Genomic DNA, 23,294 nt, shown 5'->3' on the forward strand with positions numbered 1-23,294 from the left:
CAGCTTTCATAAGCCTTGGAGAAAACCTTTTTACACCTCAGGAGAAAGGGGAAAAATGAACTTCTCTCCACCTCAATGTGGAACTTGGAGATGTCAAAATGAAAAGCACTTCCCCACTCCCGGCTGGTTTGATTTTGCTGCAGGAATTCCCACCTGTTCCAGCAGCTGGCCGGGGAGGGGGCAGTGAGCCGGCGCATCCACCCTCTGGGTATTCCAAATGCAGACTGGGCACCGTATGCCTCCCACTTGGGATGGAGGAACAGAAAGCTTAGGAACTATCTAGAGAAAAGCAACAAGACTATCAAAGCACAGAAGTGAATCCGCAGGCAAAGACGCTGCAGAACCAGACAAACATGGCTGCCACGACCTTCCCAAGCTGAAGAAGGCTCGGAGGCCAGCGCCCAGGGGACACCTCCAGGATGCACCGTGGAACCCTCCGAGGCAGCCTGAACGCAGGAGCCCACAGCCTCTCCCCGGGAGGCTGCCTCTCCCACAGCCAGCCTGGCCAGGAGCCGGCACGCCTCACCTACAAGTCTCTGGACAGCCACAACTGGCTCCAGCCCCAAGGCCGGGGAATGCTGCTGACCCAACAGTGTGGGTGGGCAGGGGAGGGGAGCCTCCCAGACCGGGCTGCCGAGAGCTGCGGGAGACCCCTAGAAGCCTGCCAAGAGTGCAAATTCATGACTGAGCAAAGGTGGTCTCAGACGCTAACTAGACTGAGATCAAACGTGCCTACCCTCCCAAAGCAGCACCCACGCTCAGGGCAGGACTAACAGCCTACCCTGCAGAGCCACTGGAGACCAACAAGCTGTTGCATCCTGTGAGACCTCCCACGTGTTCTCCTGACCTGAGACTTCTCACCCACAGCACTGAGTTTTACTAGGGATTTCATGAAGGTTAAATTTCTAGGGATGAGGAAGCCCTAGTTAGAGGGCAGAGAAGCCCAGGAAGCCTCCTCAGATCTTGTGAGCCACAGGTTCTCTGATGGGGTCGCCACCTGGTTCCGGGTGCCAATTATTTTCAGGACACTGCTTTGGCCCCATGGGCTGGTCTGCTGGGTAATTATTCCCCACTCAGAACATGATCATGAAGGCTGTGAGGTTGAAGAGATGCTTACACAATATTCCAAGAAACAGGTGTGGGAGACGTATCCACATGATTCCTGACACACAGATAGGTGCCAGTGTATCAGTTCACCCCAGTCCAACCTCAGGCTGGGTGGCCCAGTCACAGCATGGAGCCCCTCCCACTGCGATGGGTGGGGTCCAGTGGTCACAGCATGGAGCCCCTCCCGCTGTGATGGGGTCAGGTCCACTGGTCCAGTCACAACATGGAGCCCCTCCCACTATGATGAGGTCAGGTCCAGTGGTCCCAGTCACAGCTTGGAGCCCCGCCCACTGTGATGGGTGGGGTCCAATGGTCACAGCACGGAGCCCCTCTCACTGTGATGGGTCCAGTCCAGTGGTCACAACATGGAGCCCCTCCCCCTGCGATGGGTCAGGTCTAGTGGTCACAGCATGGAGCCCTTCCCGCTGCGATGGGTCCAGTCCAGTGGTCACAGCATGGAGCCCCTCCCACTGCAATGGGTCGGGTCCAGTGGACCCAGTCACAGGATAGACACCCTCCCACTGTGATGGGTCAGGGAGCTTGGGCAGTTGCCATATGCCATACATCAGCCGGGTAAGGCGCATAGTCTTCCACACGCAAGTCATACTTCTTGGCAGTGGCAGCCCGTTCTTCTGGGGTCTGAGACAGGGCCCTGAGAGCATGTCCTTTGTCATGTGGGAGGCTGTCCGTGCAGCCAGCACCACAAACACGAAGAAGGTGAAGCCACCAGGATCCCAGGACCCCCACCCCACCCCGGCTGCCACTATCTTCCCCTTCTTCACATTTCCTCAACGAGACTCAAGGCAAAGAATGAAAAATCCAGTTACACCCAAACTTTCAAATTAACCACGTTTATCCACCACTCTTTACCAGAATTGCCTAAAACATAAACGCACAACATCTCCTGAGGATCCATGGACCAACGGCACAGTGGACACGCCTGAGACCTGCATCCTCCCTGCCCTACACCCCCACACCCCATGCCCTTCAAGGCCAGCCTCAGCCCGCACCGACCTCCACGATAGCAATGAATCCTCTTTAAGGACGACCCAGCACGGCTGGAGCAAGGGGTACCTGGGGACACAGACCGCGCACGTGTACCTGCAGCGCCCAAAAATGCCTGGTGTGAGCAGGTCCTCTATTTCACCAACACGACAGGAGCGCCACCAGAAAAATCTTTTTAAAAGACTTCAGAAACACAAAAACATTCCAAATTTTGTTTAAAATTTTATTAAAAACTAGTGTCATGTACCCAAGAGTACTGAAAGCATTAGGTTGGGTTTTATTTTTTGTGGCAGTCTTGCTCTGTCACCCAGGGTAGAGTGCAGTGGCACGACCTCGGCTCACTGCAGCCTCCGCTCACTGCAACCTCCACCTCCCAGGTTCAAGCAATTCTCCTGCCTCAGTCTCCCAAGTAGCTGGGACTATAGGCACCCACCACCAAGCCCAGCTAATTTTTCTATTTTTAGTAGAGATGGGGTTTCACCATGTGGGCCAGGCTGGTCTCTCAAACTCCTGACCTCAGGCGATCCACCAGCCTCCACTTCCCAAAGTGCTGGGTGAGCCACCACGCCCAGCTGGAAAGCATTAAGTTTAAACAAAAACTTGCACATGAAAGTTCTTAACAGCATCACTCATAACAGCAAAAATACCCAGACACTGGAACACGATTGAGACGTAACAGGAATGATGCACTAACAACACCGCAGCATGGATAAACCGTGGACACACCAGGCTCAGCAAAGGCCAGACACAAAAGGCCACGTAGCATACGACTCTGGTGAGGCAAGATGTCCACCAGCCAGTCCACACGGACAGAACGTGGATCCACGGTTGCAGGGGTGGGGAGGGCTGACGGAGGGACTGCTTAGTGGGGTCAAGGTTTCTTCCAGAGTAATGACAGTGTCCTGAAGTCAGATAATGGCGATGGCCGCACGTCCTTGTGAATGTACTAAAAACTACACAACTGTGTACCGTAGAAGGATGAATTACTTGTGGTACGTGAATTATTTCTTGAGTTTTGAAAACTGCTAAATCTGTCACATTTATGTGGAAGCTGAGGGAGGCCTGAAGAAAACAGACATCACCTGGGCAGAGCATAGGCTCCAGAAGCACTTCCGCAGCGTTCTTACACGTCTGAAACATTCTCCTCATCTGGAGGAAAGTCTTTCTGAAGACCACGGCGGCATGACAGGGAAGCGGCAGGCACTGAGGATGCTTCCTGACACCCCTCAAAAGTGCGCCTCCACCCCAAGCTCTCACACCCACAGCCCCCGTCCACTCAGCTGACGGCCTCCCGCTCCCTGGCAGAACCTGCCTCGGACAGCAAGACACCACGGTGAGGTGGCGCTCACCGTCTCCCCTAAAATGTACTCCAAAGTGTCCTTCCAGGCACAGCGGCTCACGCTCGTCATCCCAGCACTTTGGGAGGCCAAGGCAGAAGGCTCGCTTGAGGCTAGGAGTTCAAGACCAACCTGGCCTACATAGCAAGACCCTGTCTCTATAAAAAATGTATTTTAAACAAGAAAAACAAAGTGCTCTGCTCCTCAGAGGGACTGCAGGCTCCACAGCTTGAGACGAGGGTGAGAAGTTCTCTCAAAGCCTCACCCACTGTAATTTAAGAGCAAGCAGAGGAAGGCGCTAAACCCACTGCGCCAAGGGCCACAGAGGGCCGCCAGCTACCCCTCCAGAAGGCTGACCCGAAAGAGGCTTCATCCTTTTCTGAGACTTGCTCTTTCCTCCTCGTTAGCACAAGGGAAGGTAACACAAGGGATAGCCAGAGCAAAAGGGCAAGGAAAGGGCCAGCAAAGGGCTACAGCCAGGGCACCTCCAGGCAAGTGCCAAGGTCTGTGTCCAAACGAAGAAGTCAGGACCATCCAACCCGAGCCAAATGCAGAGGAACAGAATCAAGGTTCAGCTCACCTGCCTTGTTTTATCAGAGCTCGTTCAATCTCCGCACTTTACACAGGAGCTAAGCAGGAGCGCAGATGCGGAGAAACCTGCCCCAGAGGCCCGGCGCGCGGCACCACTGCCCTCTGCTGCCCTCTGCTGGCGACAGGCGGCTCCAGGCCCATCCACCAGCACCGGGGCATAAGCCAGCCCAGCCCAGCTCAGCCCCCAAGGCAGGACCCAAAGCAGTGGGAAGAGGAAACTGCTCACAAGACGGAATCACAGGCAACAGCGCTCCGTGGTCCCAGGTAAGGCGCCACGTCCCTGCTGTCTCCATGGCCCCTGTGGGCAGTGCTCACCAGGGCCTGCAGCATCCCATCCATGGTGATGACCCCCTCGACGTTCTGGAAGGAGGAACGGGCCAGGCTGCACAGGCTCCAGTCCAGGAACCCAGCCATCTTGCTGTGCTTGACATCAGGACGTGTAATAAACCTGCCAAAAGGAAATAAAAGCACAAGCTACAGCTCAACCAAGGCCTCAGCACTGAGACCCTGCCCGCGCCTCACCAGCCCACCCCACACACACCCCATCACGCCCTCCCACCTCACATGCCCCTCCCTATGCCAAGACACCAGCTCTGTGCTGAGTCCTGTCCCCTTCCAGCCAGCTCCTCCTCTCTCCAACCCTGGAAACCAAGTCGCTGCCCTGACCAGGGCCCTCCGCAGCAGGTTCCCCAACACGACCTCTCAGGTGCACCCAGGCCTACCACCCATCCCCTCCCGCCTGCCCCCCAACCCCCCACCTCTTTACCTGTCCCCATCACTGCCAGGGAACCCCTGCACACTTCTCGGCCCCTCCCTCCACCCTGGACACTGCATCCTCTAACCTCTGGACACGGTGCCACGTGCAAGGCCTGGACGCAGCCCCCCACCTCCCTTCCCTGCACCTGCCATGGGTTGTGTGCACAGGCCTGTTTCCAGAGCCAGCCACTCCTGCAGCCCCATGAGTCTTCCCTCATGTTCCAGGCAGTGCTCACACTCCCCACCCGTCTTGCATCCTGGCCTCAGCAGAGGGCACCCTGAGCACAGAGAGTTATTGGGTTTGTTTGGTTTCTTTTTTGAGACGGAGTCTCATGCTATCGCCCAGGCTGGAGTGCAGTGACATGATCTCGGCTCACTGCAACCTCTATCTCCCAGGTTCGAGCAATTCTTCTGACTCAGCCTCCCAAGTAGCTGGGATTACAGGTGAGAGCCACCATGCCCAGCTAATTAGCCAGATTCCTCCCTGTTTCTCTACCAACAGCTCACGGGCCAGGCCTCCAGCTCTGCCTCCCTGATGGAGACTGGCACTGCCACTCAGAGAAGAGACAAGGCCCTGCCCTGCCCTCCCACAGCCCACATTCTAGAGAGAAACAGCAAACAACTGGGGGACTTCCAAAGTGCAAAGAAATGTCACAAAGAAAATGGCGGGAGGGCACGGCCTCATCAGAGAGAGGACTAGAAGCCAGAGAGCCTAACAAGGGGGGCTGCAGAACCTGGAGGGAAAGTGCTGCTGCCCAGGGAAGCAAGAGCCAAGGCCCAGGGCAGACGGGAGCTGAGGGAACTCAAGAAATGCAAAGGTAATGCAGTCAGAAGCAGAGCAGCTGAACAGCACAGGTGCCGGGGGCAGGACCGGTAGTGGCCAGGCCTGACGCCCCCTCTCCAGTCCATGCCGGTTGGTCGGACTTGCATCCTGGCCACGTTTCTATGGGGAGATGTGAAGGAATGGCAGTGATGCCAGGAGGGAGGCATGGAGGAGCGCCGCATGCAGTGCCCACTAGACAGCTATGTGGAGACCCCAGGCAGCGAGGAGCACGAGGCCAGCGCTCAGGTGAGACGTGGAAGCTGGAGCTGCCAGGCTACGACGCCCACCCCCCTCCAGCCCCCGTGTCATCTCCACTGGAACCTCGACTCCGGCCTTGTCGTTCTCGGCATCCCACCTTCCCGGCCCTCGTTCCAGCCCATCCGGTCGGCCTGAATGAGGGCCGGTCCCACACTTCTGTCGGGACAAGCCCTCTCAGAGCACCACACATCACAACACTGACATGCAGGAGACAGCCATGCATGTGCCGGTCTACTCCGTCACGACCCTCACGAAACAGAAGCGCTGCCCAGCTGAGCGGGACACCTGGCACCTGCCAACTGCTCGTAACGCAAGGACCTCGCTTCCCTCGGCCACTGTCCCCATGCAACACGCTTAGGGAGGGGCTCAGCGTGAACACTGGGGAAAGAAGACCCAATTTCCAAACACTAAAGAATCATTTAGCCGGGCGTGGTAGCTCACACCTGTAATCCCAGCACTTTGCGAGGCCACAGCAGGCGACTCACTCAAGCTCAGGAGTTCAAGACCAGCCTGGGAAACATGAAGAGACCCCATCTCTACCAAAAAAAAAAAAAAAAAAAAAATACAAAAATTAGCCAGGTGTGGCCAGGCACAGTGGCTCACACTTGTAATCCCAGCACTTTGGTAGGTTAAGGTAGGTGGATCACCTGAGGTCAGGGGTTCGAAACCAGCCTGGCCAGCACAGTGAAACGCCATGTCTACTAAATATACAAAAATCAGCCAGGCATGGTGCTGTGTGCCTGTAAATCCCAGCTGAGGCAGGAGAATCAACTGAACCCGGGAGGCGGAAGTTGCAGTGAGCCAAGATCACACCATTGCACTCCTGCCTGGGTGACGAGTGAAGCTCCGTCTCAAAATAAATAAATAAATAAAAGAAAATTAGCCAGGTATGGTGGCATGCGCCTGTAGTCCCAGCTACTTGGGAGACTGCGGTGAGAGGACTGCTTGAGCCTGGGAGGTGGAGGTTGCAGTTAACTGTGATCACGCCACTGCACTCCAGCCTGGGCAACAGAGACCCTGTTTCAAAAAAAAAAAAAAAGGAAACTCGTGTGTCCTCCCCAGATTTAACTTCAGTACATCTGCAAAAGGAGCCCAGGGCAGTCACTTCATCACAGAAGGCAGCAGCATCGAGGTGGTGACAAACCCACACACACTGAGTTCCTACACAGCATTACAGATGAATGTAGAAGTGGGATACAAAACCCCAAATGAATCAATAATTCTATCTTAAACAATAAAAGGTAGAAGAAATATAAATACTTGTTAAATCTCTTAACAAGTTAAGACTTCAGGCTTATAAGTAAAATTAACTAAATAAAAGAGAAAACAAGGTTTGACATTAAAATTAAAAGTACAGTCCAAAAAAATAAAGGAAAAGCTAACAGCCACCGGGGCAATCCCCATGGTCCTTCGCACAGAGGAAACTCACACCACTGGAGAAGAAAAGGCCCCACAGAGCCCACAGACACCCAGACTCAGGTCACGAAGGGGAGGATGTACACCTAAGGCGAGAGCAATCAGAGCGATGCCAGTTAGACATCTGCAACAATTTGAGGGCGGGGCATTCCTGAGGCTGGCTGTGCTGAGCAGGCAGCTGAGAGCCTCCAGGTGTACAGACCCCACACCGCTCTCATGGCCTGGGCCCCAGAAGTCCACCTTGAAGGGCCCATCCTCAGGTAACAATCCTGACACGAGAACACATCTGTACCCAAACCCAGGCATCCGTCACTGCTCGCAAGAGGTAGGAAGTGACAGAGCTGACCGCAGCATCGAAACACAGCAGAACTGATGGAGTCACTCATCAGCAGTTACGTGGAATTAGGCAAAAAAGCACGATGCTCACTTGGTAAGATCATGCTGTGCAAATTCAATGCCATAACAGTACAAAAAAGATAAACACAGTATATGTACTGTGTATAAAAATTACATACGTAATTTTTTTCTGACTTCCATGTTTCAAGATTTCCAACTGTTTTTTGAGACAGGGTCTTGCTCTGTTGTCCAGGCTGGAGCACAGTGGTGCGATCACAGCCCACAGCAACCTCAACCTTCTGGGCTCAGGCAATCCTCCCACCCGAGTCTTGCCAACAGCTGAGACCGCAGGCGCATGCCACCATGCCAGGCCAAGATTTCCAACTTTTCTGCATATAGCATACCTCCTTCTTTTTTTGAGACTGAGTCTTGCTCTGTCGCCCAGGCTGGAGCGCAATGGTACAATCTCTACCCACTACAACCTCCACCTCCTGGGCTCAAGCAATTCTCCTGCCTCAGCTTCCCAAGTATCTGGGATCACAGGCACACACCACCAGGCACAGCTAATTTTTTTTTATTTTTTAGGGACGGGGTTTCATCATGTTTGCCAGGCTGGTCTAGAACTCCTGACCTCAGGTGATCCACCCGCCTCGGCCTCCCAAAGTGCTGGGATTTACAGCCACGGCGCCTGGCATACCTGCCTTTTATAATCTGAAAAACAGCTGTCTTAAAAAAATGTGCCAGGCACGGTGGCTCACACCTTTAATCACAGCACTTTAGGAGGCCGAGGCAGGTGGATTACCCGAGGTCAGGAGTTCGAGACCAGCCTGGCCAACATGGTGAAACCCCAGCTCTACTAAAAATACAAAAATGAGCTGGACATTGTAGCACACATCTGTAATCCCAGCTACTCTGGAGGCTGAGGCAGGAGAATCGCTTGAACCCAGGAAGCAAAGGTTACGGTTAGCCAAGATTGCAACACTGCACTCCAGTCTCATTGACAGAGTGAGACTTTGCTTTAAAAAAAAAAAAAAAGTAATCCGTAAGAATAGAGACTTATTTTTCTTTTTTTTCACTCTTGTTGCCTAGGCTGAAGTGCGGTGGTGTGACCTCGGCTCACTACAACCTGACGTGATCTTGGCTCACCACAACCTGCGCCTCCCGGGTTCAAGTGATTCTCCTGCCTCAGCCTCCCAAGTAGCTGGGATTACAGGCATGTGTCACCACACCAGCCTAATTTTGTATTTTTAGTAGAGACGGGGTTTCTCCATGTTGGCCAGGCTGGTCTCAAACTCCCGACCTCAGGTGATCCACCCGCCTCGGCCTCCTAAAGTGCTGGGTTACAGGCGTGAGCCACTGCACCTGGCCTTTTTTTTTCTTTTGAGATGGAGTCTCGCTCTTGTTGCCTAGGCTGGAGTGCAATGGTGCGATTTTGGCTCACCACAACCTTCATCTCCTGGGTCCAAGCAATTCTCCTGCCTCAGCCCCCCAAGTAGCTGGGATTACAGGCATGTGCCACCATGCCCAGCTAATTTTTTATTTTTAGTATAGACAGGGTTTCTCCATGTTGGTCAGGCTGGTCTCGAACTCCGGATCTCATGTGATCCTCCCGCCTCAGCCTCCCAAAGTGCTGGGATTACAGGCGTGCACCACCGTGCCTGGCCAAAGGCATATTTTCTATTAAACAGTTTCCAAGGCAGCACTCGATCTGCATGCCCTAGTAATAATATAACACCAAGCACCACCTACAACACTGTGGATGTTGGCAAGCTCGGTTAATCAAGGGAGATGGATACAGCTGTAGAGTGGCCAGCAATACAGGGGGAAGCAGTCAAACCTGAGAGCAGAGTGGGCTAGAGCTGGCAGATCCTCCCTGGAGAACAGAAAACGAACCTGCACTGCAGACAAATGCTGGCACAGGACACCTCACAGTCCTGGCCTTACTTGTAACAATCCCCCCCAAAAAGGCGTCTGAGAAGTACAGGGAACCCAGAACCTGCGGTGAGTCTGGGAGGTGACCAAGGAACTGGCCCAACTGTAAGTGTGCTCTTCCACTGACAGCATCCGCCATTCTCAAACAATCCAAGAATCAGCGTGCGAGACCAAGGGGGAGAATGGCCCCAGAGCACCGACACGCCCACCCATGCACCCGCACAGAGCACCCACGTGCCCAACAGGGCACCACCCCTCCCAGATCGCAGGCTCTGGTGCTCCTGCACGGAAACAGGCTCGACCGAGAGAAGCACCTGCTCTTCCCGGCACTAGGTGGCGCTGCAGCGTCTCACCAGGTTGTCTGCCCGGGATCTGGAGCCAGAGCTCTCACTTTTCCTGGAGGATCCCACGAGGAAATAAACACTCAGGTTCTGCCTCCCCAGCCAACAGGCAAGGCACTCCACAAGGCCAAGTCCAGCATAAATCTACCAAACCTCAGTAATGCTGCTAAGAAAAATAAGAACAGGCTGGGCACGGTGGTTCATGCCTATAATCTCAGCACTTTGGGAGGCCAAGGTGGATGGATCACCTGAGATCAGGAGTTCGAGACCAGCCCGGCCAACGTGGTGAAAACCCATCTCTACTAAAAATACAAAAATTCGCCAGGCATGGTGGTGCATGCACCTGTAATCCCAGCTACTTGGGAGGCTGAGGCAGGAGAATCACCTGAACTCAGGAGGTAGAGGTTGCAGTGAGCTGAGATCGCACCACTGCACTCCAGCCTGGGCAACAAGAGTGAGACGTCGTCTCAAAAATAAATAAATAAATAAGAAGAATAAAAGCAGATACTACTTTCCACTTAATGAAGCTGGCAAACATTTTTAAGGTCTGACCCAGCTGGTAAACACGGGGAAAGAAGAGCTTTCAACTTGTCCAAGCTCTCCAGTAACTGCATGAAACCCTGAAAATGGTAATTCCACTTGTAGAAACTCATCCCTAGAAGTCATTCACAATGGTACAAAGTTTTATGTGGACTGTTCACAGCCCTGAGTTTTAATACCAAATTGGGAGGGCAGCAGTCTAAATGTCCCACCACAAGGGACTGGTATAAAGGACATACTCGGGCCGGGCACAGTGACTCATGCCTGTAATCCCAACACTTTGGGAGGCCAAGGTGGGCAGATCATGAGGTCAGGAGACCAAGACCATTCTGGCTAACTAACATAGTGAAACCCCGTCTCTACTAAAAACACAAAAATTTAGCCGGGCGTGGTCCCAGCTACTCGGGAGGCTGAGGCAAGAGAATCACTTGAACCCAGGAGGCAGAGGTTGCGGTGGGCCGAGATCGCACCATAACACTCCAGCCTGGGCAACAGGGCAAGACTACATCTCAAAAAAAAAGAAAGGACACACTCACACCAGGTCATCTGGTTTTGGAAGAAGACACCGACGTGCGAGGCCCATCTCCTAGTCCGAGGTGCAAAGAAGCGAGCGCAGCAACTCAGCCACGGACACAGCTGGCATTGGCGCCGCCCCACGGGGAGGCAGGGAGACGGGGGCCATCACAGCCCCACAGGATGAAAGCACTCATGGTTTTCATTTTATTATACATCATACTCTATTATCTATACACACAGATTACTTTAATAATGAGGAAAAAACGATAACCTTTTCATGTCCTTATAAGACAGGAAGCAGCCCCCGCCCTCTCAGGTACAAGGGCCTCACCTGCTCCAGGGGACCCAGGAGTTCCTTCCTCAGCTCCAGGCTGTCACGAACACCTAATCCAATGCCTCCAACTGTCCCAGAAAGGAAGCTTCTCTCCTCCGACTTCTCTGAGAAAGAAGCCGTGCAAGTTGCAGCTACCCATCCAAGTGAAGGTGACACTGCATGAGGCACGGACCATCCTCCCCATCACAGCCACCGAAAGGTTTTACGACCAGCCTCTGCCTTTCACCATCGTATGGGGGAAAATGCCTCATTTTCTGACTTAGTAAACCACATACATACTTAATCACGTGCCAGGTAAAGTACTGATTTAGAAAAATTGCTTTCTTCCCTCTTGCCCCTCGTGAAACAGGTTCGCTCAGCCTATACACATACTCTCGGCACCCTTCCAACACTGCAGGCCCACTGCGCTCCCCAGAGAAAACCGCCTTCCCGTCTGCAGCACACGTGGGGTGCAGTTAACACAGGACGTTGGGGGATTTTGATCCCCAGTCACAGTGGCCCAGCCACCACCCATCACCTCCACGGGAGACGGCGCAAGCTGTTTCTCGTAACTGCCACCCCATCCCTGAGCCGAGGCTGTGCCCCAGGGAAGATAGCCACGCCTCTTCTAGACCTGCGCTCCCAACGACGGACCTGTCAGGTGACCCCCACCAGCACCCCAAACCAGCACTGAGGGTGGTCATTTCAGGGTCAGAGGTCTTCTGTGCCCAAACAGTGCTGCACGCTCCCTCAGAGAAAGCCAGAGTCTGAGGAGTCCAAAGACTACCCTAGGTCCTTTGTCTGAGGACTAAAGACACGCATAAAACACTGAACAGCACCCAAACAAACCCCTCAGAACCCACCAGCAGCCACACACCAAGAAATGCACCACAGAAACGTACCTGGACACGAGGACGGCCGCTCCGTCTCGGGCCTTGTCACCAACAACCAAGTAGGACTGCAAGAAAGGACAAGCACGGACACGGTCACACCTGCACATGCCAGCCTCAGGGACCCCACAGTCGCCAGTCCCACCCTCACCAGCTCCCCAAGGGCCCAGGCTCACAAACCTTACCAGCACAGGCCTAACTCCAAAGCTGCAAAAGAACCTCTTTTCAATTTGAGCCAAGGGCTCCAGCTGCCAACCAGGTAAGTGCCTGAGCTACACAGAGCATTTGATCACACCCCGTTGAAACACACGTTTGCAAGAATAGAGCAGGAAAATGTAAACAAACGAGTTACTCAATTGTAACAAAGAATCACGAGTATTCACTGAGCACCTGCTATGCCTTCCTGCACATGGGATCCATCAGTACTTGAGTATTCAGACTAGGTAGGAGGCCACATCCAAACTGAAGAGCACCTAGATTTACCACAAATGCATCAGTTTTTTTTAATTTTTGGCTTTTAATTTTGGGGGTACATAGTAAGTGTATACACTCATGGGATTTAAGGTGTGATCAAAGCTCACTGTACGCCGGGTGCTGTAGCTCATGCCTGCAATCCCAGAACTTTGGGAGGCCTAGGCAGGTGGATGACCTGAGTTCAGGAGTTTGAGACCAGCCTGGTCAACATGGTGAAACCCCGTCTCTACTAATAATACAAAAGTTGGCAGGGCATAGTGGCACATGCCTGTACTCCCAGCTACTCAGGAGGCTGAGGTGGGAGGACTGCTTGAGCCTGGGAGGCAGAGGTTGCAGTGAGCCACGGCTGGACCACGGCACTCCAGCCTGGGTGATAGGGCAAGAATGTATCTCAAAAAAAAATCACTCACAGCAGCATCAACCTCCCAGGCTCAAGTGGCCCTCCCACACTCAGCCTCTGGAACAGCTGGCACCAAAGGTGGGTACCACCACACCTGGCTAATTTTTTTTTTATTTTTGGGCAGAGACTGAGTCACATTATATTGCCCAGGCTGGTCTCAAACTCCTGGGGCTCAACCTATCCTCCCGCCCTGGCCTCACAAAGTGCTGGAATTACAGGCATGAAACCACAACACCCAGCTAGATTTATTTTTAGGAGGGCTGCCTTAAAAGGTTTGCAATGCTCGTCTCAGCTACTTTTCTTCCCCAAAATGATACACTTAGAAGATCTTTTTGTCCAAGGCAGGCTTTCTAAGGAGGATCACAGTCCATCAAGTCTTCACAAACCGTGCTCCCTCTGACCCGGAAGTCCCTCTCAGCAGACAGGTAAATGAGGGTGGGCAAAAGGTTCTTCATCACCACACTACTTCTAACATAACAAAGCTGGACAAACAAAATGTCCATCTATCAGAGAGAACTTTTAAGTCAGGTTACAACAGAGTACTTTTCCCATAGCAATGATGAGGGGGACACTTCTGACATCACAAGACACTCAGAACATGCTGCTGAGGGGAAAAAGGCCTCAGAACAGCAGGTCACAGGGCAGCATCGAGCCCTGACGAAGAGCACAGAGTCCAGAGACAAACCGCCTGGATTCTAACATGGGGCCACCACTTACGAGCAAAGCACACTAAGTTATTTATTTTTATGCCTGTTGCCTGCTCAGTTATATGAGGATAAGAATTGTCAACGGCCTCGTGAAGGAAAATTAAACGATTATTAACCACAGTTAATAAATTAATCACTGATGACCTATAAATCATCAATGTATAAGTTAATTTTTTTTTTTTGAGACAGAGTCTCGCTCTATTGCCCAGGCTGGAGTGCAGTGGCGCAATCTCGGCTCACTGCAATCTCCACCTCCCAAGCTCAAGCAATTCTCCTGCCTCAGCCTATTGAGTAGCTGGGATTACAGGTATGTGTCACCAGACCCAGCTAATTTTTGTATTTTTAGTAGACACAGGGTTTCACTACGTTGGCCAGGGTGGTCTCAAACTCCTGATCTCATGTTATCTGCCCGCCCCAGCCTCCCAAAGAGCAGAGATTACAGGCATGAAACACTGCGCCCAGCCCAATGTATAGGTTAAATTATTAATCCATAAGTGATTAAAGATTAATCTATGAGTGTCTGAATGGTGCCAAGCATACGGCAGGCACTCAGTGAATGCTGACCAGGGCTATCGCCGTCAGCATGGCAGGAAGACCATGGCGACCAAAATGGCTCATAGCCTGACGGGCTCCTAGTGCTCACTTGTCTGGGTTGGACTTGGTGACTTGCTGCTAACCACAGGATCTGGCAGAGGAATGGGACGTCACTTCCACATCAGGTAACATATTACCATGACTTCCAACTCATTAGCAGGGTCTCTCCCTTGCAGTCTTTGATGGAATAAGCCACTATGCTGGAGGGGCCCAGGTGGCAATGAACTGAGGGCGGCCTCGCTCCAATGGGCTTGGGGCAGAGGCTGCCACCTCAAGTTTTGACTGCAGCTGTGGGCAAGCTTGACACAGAGGACCCATCTCAGCCATGCTAGACTCCCAACTTACAGAAACTACCTGAGGATAAATGTGTGTCCAACATTCAAGTTTGGGTTATTTATGAAGCAATAGATAACTAATACAATAAGCTGCGTTTATATGCAGAATATTTACATCAGGAAAAGTTTAAAGAAAATAAACAACAATTATCTCTTGGCACCAGAATTTGATAGACTTAAATTCAGTATTTTTCTTGCCTATCTTTGTTTTCTAGTTTTCCTACAAGTAAATGTGTATTATTTACATAATGTTAAGGACTAAATGTAAAATGGGCCTTATTTTCTCTTACCATGGCCACTAAATCCCTTACCTGCCATGATTACCCTCAACAGAGTAGCTGCATTACCCACAAAGAAACAAGATTTACTAATTCAGCCCAACCCCTACATGAATTACCACAGTTTCAAAGTAAGTTACGACGTGGGAGTTCACCTCACTGAAAAAAACGACACCTGGATAAATATGTATCAAAAGCTTACTGAGTTAAACACTGATATCAAGACAGCATGAACATGACAGAGAATATAAACCAGCAGCTAATTATCTGCAGGATATTTACCTCTGCTATTTGGAGAATACGATCCATTATGGACATTCGTGTTTGCCCAGGCTGGGTGACGAGGTTCCCGTCAAGGCGAGAAAAATCAAAAGGAATCAGGCAGGTCACAGAGAGCCATAGCAAAAGAATGTAGCGGGTTTCCCAAGTCTAAAAATTAAATCACAGTAACAATGAGTTTTGTTTGAAAAGCAGAGGACAGTGGCCACAATCTATTTAAAGTCACTGCCCTCCATGGCCACCCAATGCTCACTCTAAAGCCATTCAAATGTTATGGCCCTCAGGGCCAGAAATGCAGGCCATTCACCAGCTCCTCCCCACATCCCTCCAGAATCCCCACCACACACCAATGGCCATAATGTGGCTACCTCAGCAGACAGACATCAAAATAAACAAAGTAAATCATAATACATCACAGCTTCTCTTCACTGGCACTTCTGAACATACAAACTGCCTTTTGAGAAAGTGAAAAAAAAAAAAGATAAAAAGAAAAAACACTGAAGAATGAAGAAAAAAGGACAGGCACAGTGGCTCTTGCCTGTAATCCCAGAACTTTGGGAGGCCGAGGCAGACAGATGACTTGAGGTCAGGAGTTCAAGACCAGCCTGACCAACGTGGAGAAAAGCACGTCTCTACTAAAAATATAAAATTAGCCGGGTGTGGTAGCGCATGCCTATAATCCCAGCTACTCAGGACGCAGAGGAAGGAGAATCACTTGAACCCAACGGGTGGAGGTTGTGGTGAGCCGAAATGGTGCCACTGCACTCCAGCCTGGGCAACAAGAGGGAAACTCTGTCTCAAAAATAGAAACACAGAAAGACAGTGGGAGGAAAGAGAGGGGAGGGGAGGGAGGGGAGGGGAGGGCAGGAGAGGGGAGGGAGGAGACGGACAGAAGGGAGGGGAGGAGAGGGGAGGGGAGGAGAGGGGAAGGAAGGGGGGAGGGAGGAGAGGAGACGGGAAGGTGGGGGGGAGGGAGGGGACGAGAGGGGAAGGCAGGGGGAGGGACAGGAGGGGGGAGGGAGAGCAGGTGGAACGAAGGATGAAAAAAATTCTCAACATACTAAAAAAAGAGTATGCTTTCTCGGCTTGTAATAAAAAGGGACACACTCACTCTTAGCTTGTAAGAAAACAGGAGCACCTTCACTCTCTCAGCTTGTAATAAAAAGGAGCACCCGCACTCTCTCAGCTTGTAATAAAAAGGAGCGCCCTCACTCTCTCAGCTTGTAATAAAAAGGAGCACCCGCACTCTCTCAGCTTGGAATAAAAAGGAACACCCGCACTCTCTCACCTTGTAATAAAAAAGAGCACCCTCACTCTCTCAGCTTGTAATAAAAAGGAGCGCCCTCACTCTCTCAGCTTGTAATAAAAAGGAGCACCCGCACTCTCTCAGCTTGGAATAAAAAGGAGCACCCTCACTCTCTCAGCTTGTAATAAAAAGGAGCACCCGCACTCTCTCAGCTTGTAATAAAAAGGAGCGCCCTCACGTTCTCAGCTTGTATAAAAAGGAGCACCCTCACTCTCAGCTTGTAATAAAAAGGAGCACCCTGACTCTCTCAGCTTGTAATAAAAAGGAGCACCCTCACTCTCTCAGCTTGTAATAAAAAGGAGCACCCTCACTCTCTCAGCTTGGAATAAAAAGGAGCACCCGCACTCTCTCAGCTTGTAATAAAAAGGAGCACCCTCACTCTCTCAGCTTGTAATAAAAAGGAGCACCCTCACTCTCTCAGCTTGTAATAAAAAGGAGCGCCCTCACGTTCTCAGCTTGTATAAAAAGGAGCACCCTCACTCTCAGCTTGTAATAAAAAGGAGCATCCGCACTCTCTCAGCTTGTAATAAAAAGGAGCACCCTCACTCTCTCAGCTTGGAATAAAAAGGAGCACCCTCACTCTCTCAGCTTGTAATAAAAAGGAGCATCCGCACTCTCTCAGCTTGTAATAAAAAGGAGCACCCTCACTCTCAGCTTGTAATAAAAAGGAGCATCCGCACTCTCTCAGCTTGTAATAAAAAGGAGCACCCTCACTCTCTCAGCTTGGAATAAAAAGGAGCACCCGCACTCTCTCAGCTTGTAATAAAAAGGAGCACCCTCACTCTCTCAGCTTGTAATAAAAAGGAGCACCCTCACTCTCTCAGCTTGTAATAAAAAGGAGCGCCCTCACGTTCTCAGCTTGTATAAAAAGGAGCACCCTCACTCTCAGCTTGTAATAAAAAGGAGCATCCGCACTCTCTCAGCTTGTAATAAAAAGGAGCACCCTCACTCTCTCAGCTTGGAATAAAAAGGAGCACCCTCACTCTCTCAGCTTGTAATAAAAAGGAGCATCCGCACTCTCTCAGCTTGTAATAAAAAGGAGCACCCTCACTCTCAGCTTGTAATAAAAAGGAGCATCCGCACTCTCTCAGCTTGTAATAAAAAGGAGCACCCTCACTCTCTCAGCTTGGAATAAAAAGGAGCACCCGCACTCTCTCAGCTTGTAATAAAAAGGAGCACCCTCACTCTCTCAGCTTGTAATAAAAAGGAGCACCCTCACTCTCTCAGCTTGTAATAAAAAGGAGCGCCCTCACGTTCTCAGCTTGTATAAAAAGGAGCACCCTCACTCTCAGCTTGTAATAAAAAGGAGCATCCGCACTCTCTCAGCTTGTAATAAACAGGAGCACCCTCACTCTCTCAGCTTGTAATAAAAAGGAGCACCCTCACTCTCAGCTTGTAATAAAAAGGAGCGCCCTCACTCTCTCAGCTTGTAATAAAAAGGAGCGCCCTCACTCTCTCAGCTTGTAATAAACAGGAGCACCCTCACTCTCAGCTTGTAATAAAAAGGAGCACCCTAAGTCTCAGCTTGTAATAAAAAGGAGCACCCTGACTCTCTCAGCTTGTAATAAAAAGGAGCACCCTAAGTCTCAGCTTGTAATAAAAAGGAGCACCCTCACTCTCTCAGCTTGTAATAAAAAGGAGCACCCTCACTCTCTCAGCTTGTAATAAAAAGGAGCACCCTCACTCTCTCAGCTTGTAATAAAAAGGAGCACCCTAAGTCTCAGCTTGTAATAAAAAGGAGCACCCTGACTCTCTCAGCTTGTAATAAAAAGGAGCACCCTCACTCTCTCAGCTTGTAATAAACAGGAGCACCCTCACTCTCTCAGCTTGTAATAAAAAGGAGCACCCTCACTCTCTCAGCTTGTAATAAAAAGGAGCACCCTAAGTCTCAGCTTGTAATAAAAAGGAGCACCCTGACTCTCTCAGCTTGTAATAAAAAGGAGCACCCTAAGTCTCAGCTTGTAATAAAAAGGAGCACCCTCACTCTCTCAGCTTGTAATAAAAAGGAGCACCCTAAGTCTCAGCTTGTAATAAAAAGGAGCACCCGCACTCTCTCAGCTTGTAATAAAAAGGAGCGCCCTCACTCTCAGCTTTTAATAAAAAGGAGCACCCTCACTCTCTCAGCTTGTAATAAAAAGGAGCACCCTGACTCTCTCAGCTTGTAATAAAAAGGAGCACCCTCACTCTCTCAGCTTGTAATAAAAAGGAGCACCAGCACTCTCTCAGCTTGTAATAAAAAGGAGCACCCTCACTTAGTAAAACATTCCAATTTGTCCCAGCAATCATTCCACTGGGGGGCGCTAGAAGAGCTGAGGAGACAAGGGCCCCAGTGCAGGACAGGAGGGAAATGCCCCATGGCTTTCATCGGGCATATTCACATGGAGACCAGTCCCTGCGCTGTAGGGTTATAAACCTAGTGCTCTTCCCAACACACACTGTGCAGGAGAGAGTGAGTACAGCATGCCCCACTGCCATCCACGGAAAGGCCACTGGAGAGGTCAGCCCTGGGCCGGCATCCGGGGCCTGGACACCAGCAGGGTTCCCACCAAGCCCTGTGGGATGTGGCCCCTCGCTGGCTCAATCTGCAGGAACCGTGCGCTTTACGTGGAGCACCTGCTTTCCTCCGGGGGGTCTGGAATTTTGTTTCATGCCCGGCAGAGGTGCCCACATGACCAGACCCCTGTGCAAGCTCTGGGCGCCGAGGCTTAAATGTGCTTCCCTGGTAGACACCTCACAGATGTGGTCACACATCACTGCCGGGGAAATGACACACGCCCTGTGGGACCCAACTAGGGGAGCCTGGGAGCTCCCACCTGGTTCTCCCCAGGCCCCATCCCATGTACCTTTTCCAGTGGCTTACTTTGCTGTGTATTAGTTTGCTGTATACAGCAAGTGACAGCCAAAAGGAGGAATCTATGCTGAGTCTGTGAGTCCTGCTCGGGACATATACCCAACACAGTTACACTTCCTCAAGTTAAAAAAAAATCAACAATGACAGATTTACTGTGAAACTATAACTAGACATAATTTTTCTTTATAAAGGGCCAATTTTAAAGAAAAATAATTTAAAGCAACTTGTATTAAAAGTAAAGGAAGAGTCAAAAGAAAAAAAAAAAAAGAGACACACAAAACCAAGTGAGATAAAAGTGAAAGAACCAGAAAGGGGAAGGGGCAGCGGGTAAGCAAGCAGGGAGGAGGGACAGGCATGGAAGGCTGAGACCAGGAAGGAGACGGACACACTCACTTCATGGTCCTTGGGATTCTGATTTGCAACCAAATCTAAAACAGGCTCCATATCAGCTACTTCATGAGGAAATAAACGAAGAAATATTTTATAGCCTCGGACCTATCAAATAGAGAGATACTGGATTATTATAAAATTTAAAAAGACTGCCTTTTCCCCCCTCATCAAAAATCACCACCTACGAGACCCATTGATCAAACAGAATTCTGTCACGTTACAGTGACACAATTTAGTAAGACTACAGTCACCACAAGAAATCTACCTGTGGCCAGGCACAACAGCTCACATCTGTAAGCCCAGCACTTTGGGAGGCCAAGGCAAAAGAACACCTTGAGACCAGGAGTTGGAGACCAGCCTGGGCAACATGAAAAATTAAAGATTAGACAGGCGTGGTGACGCATGCCTATAGTCTGAGGGGCTGATGCAGGAGGGAGAATCATTTGAGACCAGGAGTTCGAAGCTGCAGGGAGCTGACTGCACCACAGCACTCTAGCCTGAATGACAGAGCAAGACTCCATCACTTTAAAAAAAAAAAAAAAAAAAAAAAAAAAAGGCTATCCTTCCTTCCTTCCTAAATTGGTTAATGTTATTCATTACCACATTTAAGGAATCATTCATTCAGTATGTTCACTTAAATGACCATGCTCTGACATTTATGAGGAGTAAGTGTCCATAAACTTCAAAGGCCCAAAGTCATTAACACTTCCATGAAGCTGACTTCCATGAACCTTCCGGAGAAATCCTACATTCAAACATCAGAGTCACAGAGCCTGCGTGTCCCGGGCAGCCCACCCGCAGTGTCCTCTTACTGGCCAAGGACTCTCCCACCAGACAACAGAAATACTGCAATGCGTCGCCCCTGCGAACCCCAAGCCCCACCCTGATACGGCTATTGAGTACTCCCATGGCCAAAACTGCCAACGGGGAGCCTGTGGGCCAGCAGAGACGACACCCGCAAGCTTGTAAGAAACGCAGACTATGCGACCCCACCCCGGACCTACTTGCTCAAAATCTATAGCACAGCAAGATTCCCAGGAAATTCATCTGTACATTAAAGTGTAAGAAGCACCTCAATTTCCACAGTCTTGCTCTGTCACCCAGGCTGGAGTGCACTGGCACCATCTCAGCTCACTGCAACCTCCACATCTCAGGTTCAAGTGATTCTCCTGCCTTAGCCTCCCAAGCAGCTGGGATTACAGGCATGTGCCACCATGCCCAGGTAATTTTTGTATTTTTAGTAAAGATGGGGTTTCACCATGTAGGTCAGGCTGGTCTCGAACTCCTGAGCACAGGTGATCCACCTGCCTCGGCCTCCCAGAGTGTTGGGATTACAGGCGTGAGCCACCGCGCTCTGCCTGCTTTTTTCTTGAAAGAAGCTTTTCTGATTTCGTCTCATCTCCACCCCATTCCTTTCCTAGCTAGGTGGTGCTTCAATCTATTCAAATGCAAGAAGCTAAACACCTTGACACTATTTCAGCCAAAGGGCCCATATCAATAAATTCTGATACCGAACATACCGTAAAAAGGGACAGAATTAAACACACAACTTGTGTCTAAGAACTACCTTTCTTGAGAAATAACTTTTGGAGGGTAACCTCTGGACCATCCATGTTATGAAAGTAGCTGTCAACTCTGAAGTGCTATGGAAATGTTACCTTGGTGATGATGTAAAGAAATTTAAAAGCCAGATGTACAAGGGAAGCTGGAGATGTCTGATCTCGCACTATGTCCAACAACGAGTTCATCATCCATTCTAGGGAAAAACACACGAAACACGTGCTATGAAAGTGAACATCAACATGACACTGAGGCTGGCGGGGGTGGTGGCTCACACTTGTTTTCCCAGCACTTTGGGAGGCCAAGGTGGGAGGATCACTGGAGGCCAGAAGCTCAAGGCTGCAATGAGCTATCATCCTGCTACTGCACTGCAGCCTGGGCAACACAGCAAAATCCTGTCCCTTTTTTTTGAGACAGAGTCTTGCTTTGTCACCCAGGCTGGAGTGCAATGGTGTGATCTCGGCTCACTGCAACCTCCACCTCCTGGGTTCAAGCAATTCTCCTGCCTCAGCCTCCCAAGTAGCTAGGATTACAGGCATGTGCCACTACATCAGCTAATTTTTTTGCAGTTTTAGTGGAGATGGGGTTTTCACTATGTTGGCCAGGCTGGTCTCAAACTCCTGACCTCAGGTGATCCGCCTGCCTTGGTCTCCCAAAGTGCTGGGATTACAGGTGTGAGCCACTGCGTCTGGCCCAAAACCCTGTCCCTTAAAAAACAAAAACAAACAAAAAGACATAGCTAGGTTAAACGTAAGTGGAAGGAAAAGGGTATTCCAACCAATCGCTAATCATGAGAGAGCGGAGTGGCTCTGTGAATATCAAAGTCAACGTCAACACAAGTAATATTACCAGAGATAAAAAGGATAATTCAAAATAATACAGGATCCGTTCATCATAACGACTTAAAAATTCTGTAAGTACATACACCAATCTATAGAGCTTCAAAATAAGCAAAGAAAAAGCTGCGAGAAATGAGTGGAGAAATGGTTGAAAACTTCAACACTCCTGTCTCAGGAAGTGATAGAGCAAGCGAGCAGAAAACCACTAAAACCTAAACAGCACCATCAACCACCTTACTCACCTTACTTACGTGACATTTAGAGAACAACCTACCCAACAACAGAACAGACATTTTTCTCAAGTGCACATGGAACGTTCAACAAAACAGACCATATGCCGGGCTGCAAGTCTTCACACATGGAAAGGACCTGCAGATTGCATCTGGGAAATGCAGAGAACAGTGAGACGCACCCACTGAAATCAGAGCGAATGATAATACTAAGTGCTGAAGAGAACCCCAGGGCAGCCAGAGGATGGTCGACAGTACAATCTTCATGGCTCAGTATGGCAGGTGATTATGAGTCATACACTTTTTTTTTTTGGAGACAGTCTCGTGCCGTCACCTCGGCTCACTGCAACCCCTGTCTCCCGTGTTCAAGTAATTCTCGTACCCCAGCCTCACGGGTAGCTGGGACTAGAGGCGCATGCCACCACACCCAGCTAATTTTTTGTATTTCAGTAGAGATGGGGTTGCACCATGTTGCCCACGCTGGTCCGGAACTCCTGGGCTCAGGCAATCCACCTGCCTCAGTCTTTCAATGTGCTAGGATTACAGGTGTGAGCCACCATGCCTGGTCAAGTCATACACTTTCTATGAGTCATTGACTTTCTGCAACTCAGTAATTCCACTGTTGCATGTTTTCCCAAAAGAAAATAAAAGCTGTTACTCAAAGACTTGTACATAAACATCTTCACAGCAGCATTTTGAGACGGAGTCTCGCTCTGTCACCCAAGCTGCAGTGCAGTGGAGCAATCTAGGTTCAATGCAACCTCCATCTCCCGGGTTCAAGCGATTCTCCTGCCTCAGCCTCCAAAGTGCTGGGACTACAGGCGTGTGCCACCATGCTCAGCTAATTTTTTGTATTTTTAGTAGAAACAAGTTTTCACTGTGTTAGCCAG

General features: G+C 50.4%; 1 protein-coding gene across 7 annotated transcripts in view; it reads right to left on the reverse strand.

Moving 5' to 3' along the window:
- Positions 1–23,294, reverse strand: part of TBCD (tubulin folding cofactor D) — a 201,460-nt gene that overhangs the window by 173,343 nt on the left and 4,823 nt on the right. For 5 of the 7 annotated variants that reach the window (XM_064369222.1, XM_064369218.1, XM_064369220.1 and 2 more), the window contains exons 3-7: positions 21,434–21,531; positions 19,779–19,880; positions 15,232–15,378; positions 12,174–12,229; positions 4,356–4,488 (exon numbers count right to left, since the gene is read on the reverse strand). In XM_064369222.1, coding sequence (XP_064225292.1) covers positions 4,356–4,488; positions 12,174–12,229; positions 15,232–15,378; positions 19,779–19,880; positions 21,434–21,531 — 536 coding nt within the window. Of the gene's footprint in view, positions 1–4,355; positions 4,489–11,289; positions 11,394–12,173; positions 12,230–15,231; positions 15,379–19,778; positions 19,881–21,433; positions 21,532–23,294 lie in introns of those variants that run through there. The other 2 variants (XM_064369223.1, XM_064369224.1) reach the window with 2 other exon arrangements.

This window comes from Aotus nancymaae, unplaced genomic scaffold (assembly GCF_030222135.1).
Source record: "Aotus nancymaae isolate 86718 unplaced genomic scaffold, 86718_ANA_hifiasm-v0.15.2.pri h1tg000089l, whole genome shotgun sequence".
Taxonomy (NCBI): Eukaryota; Metazoa; Chordata; class Mammalia; order Primates; family Aotidae; genus Aotus; species Aotus nancymaae.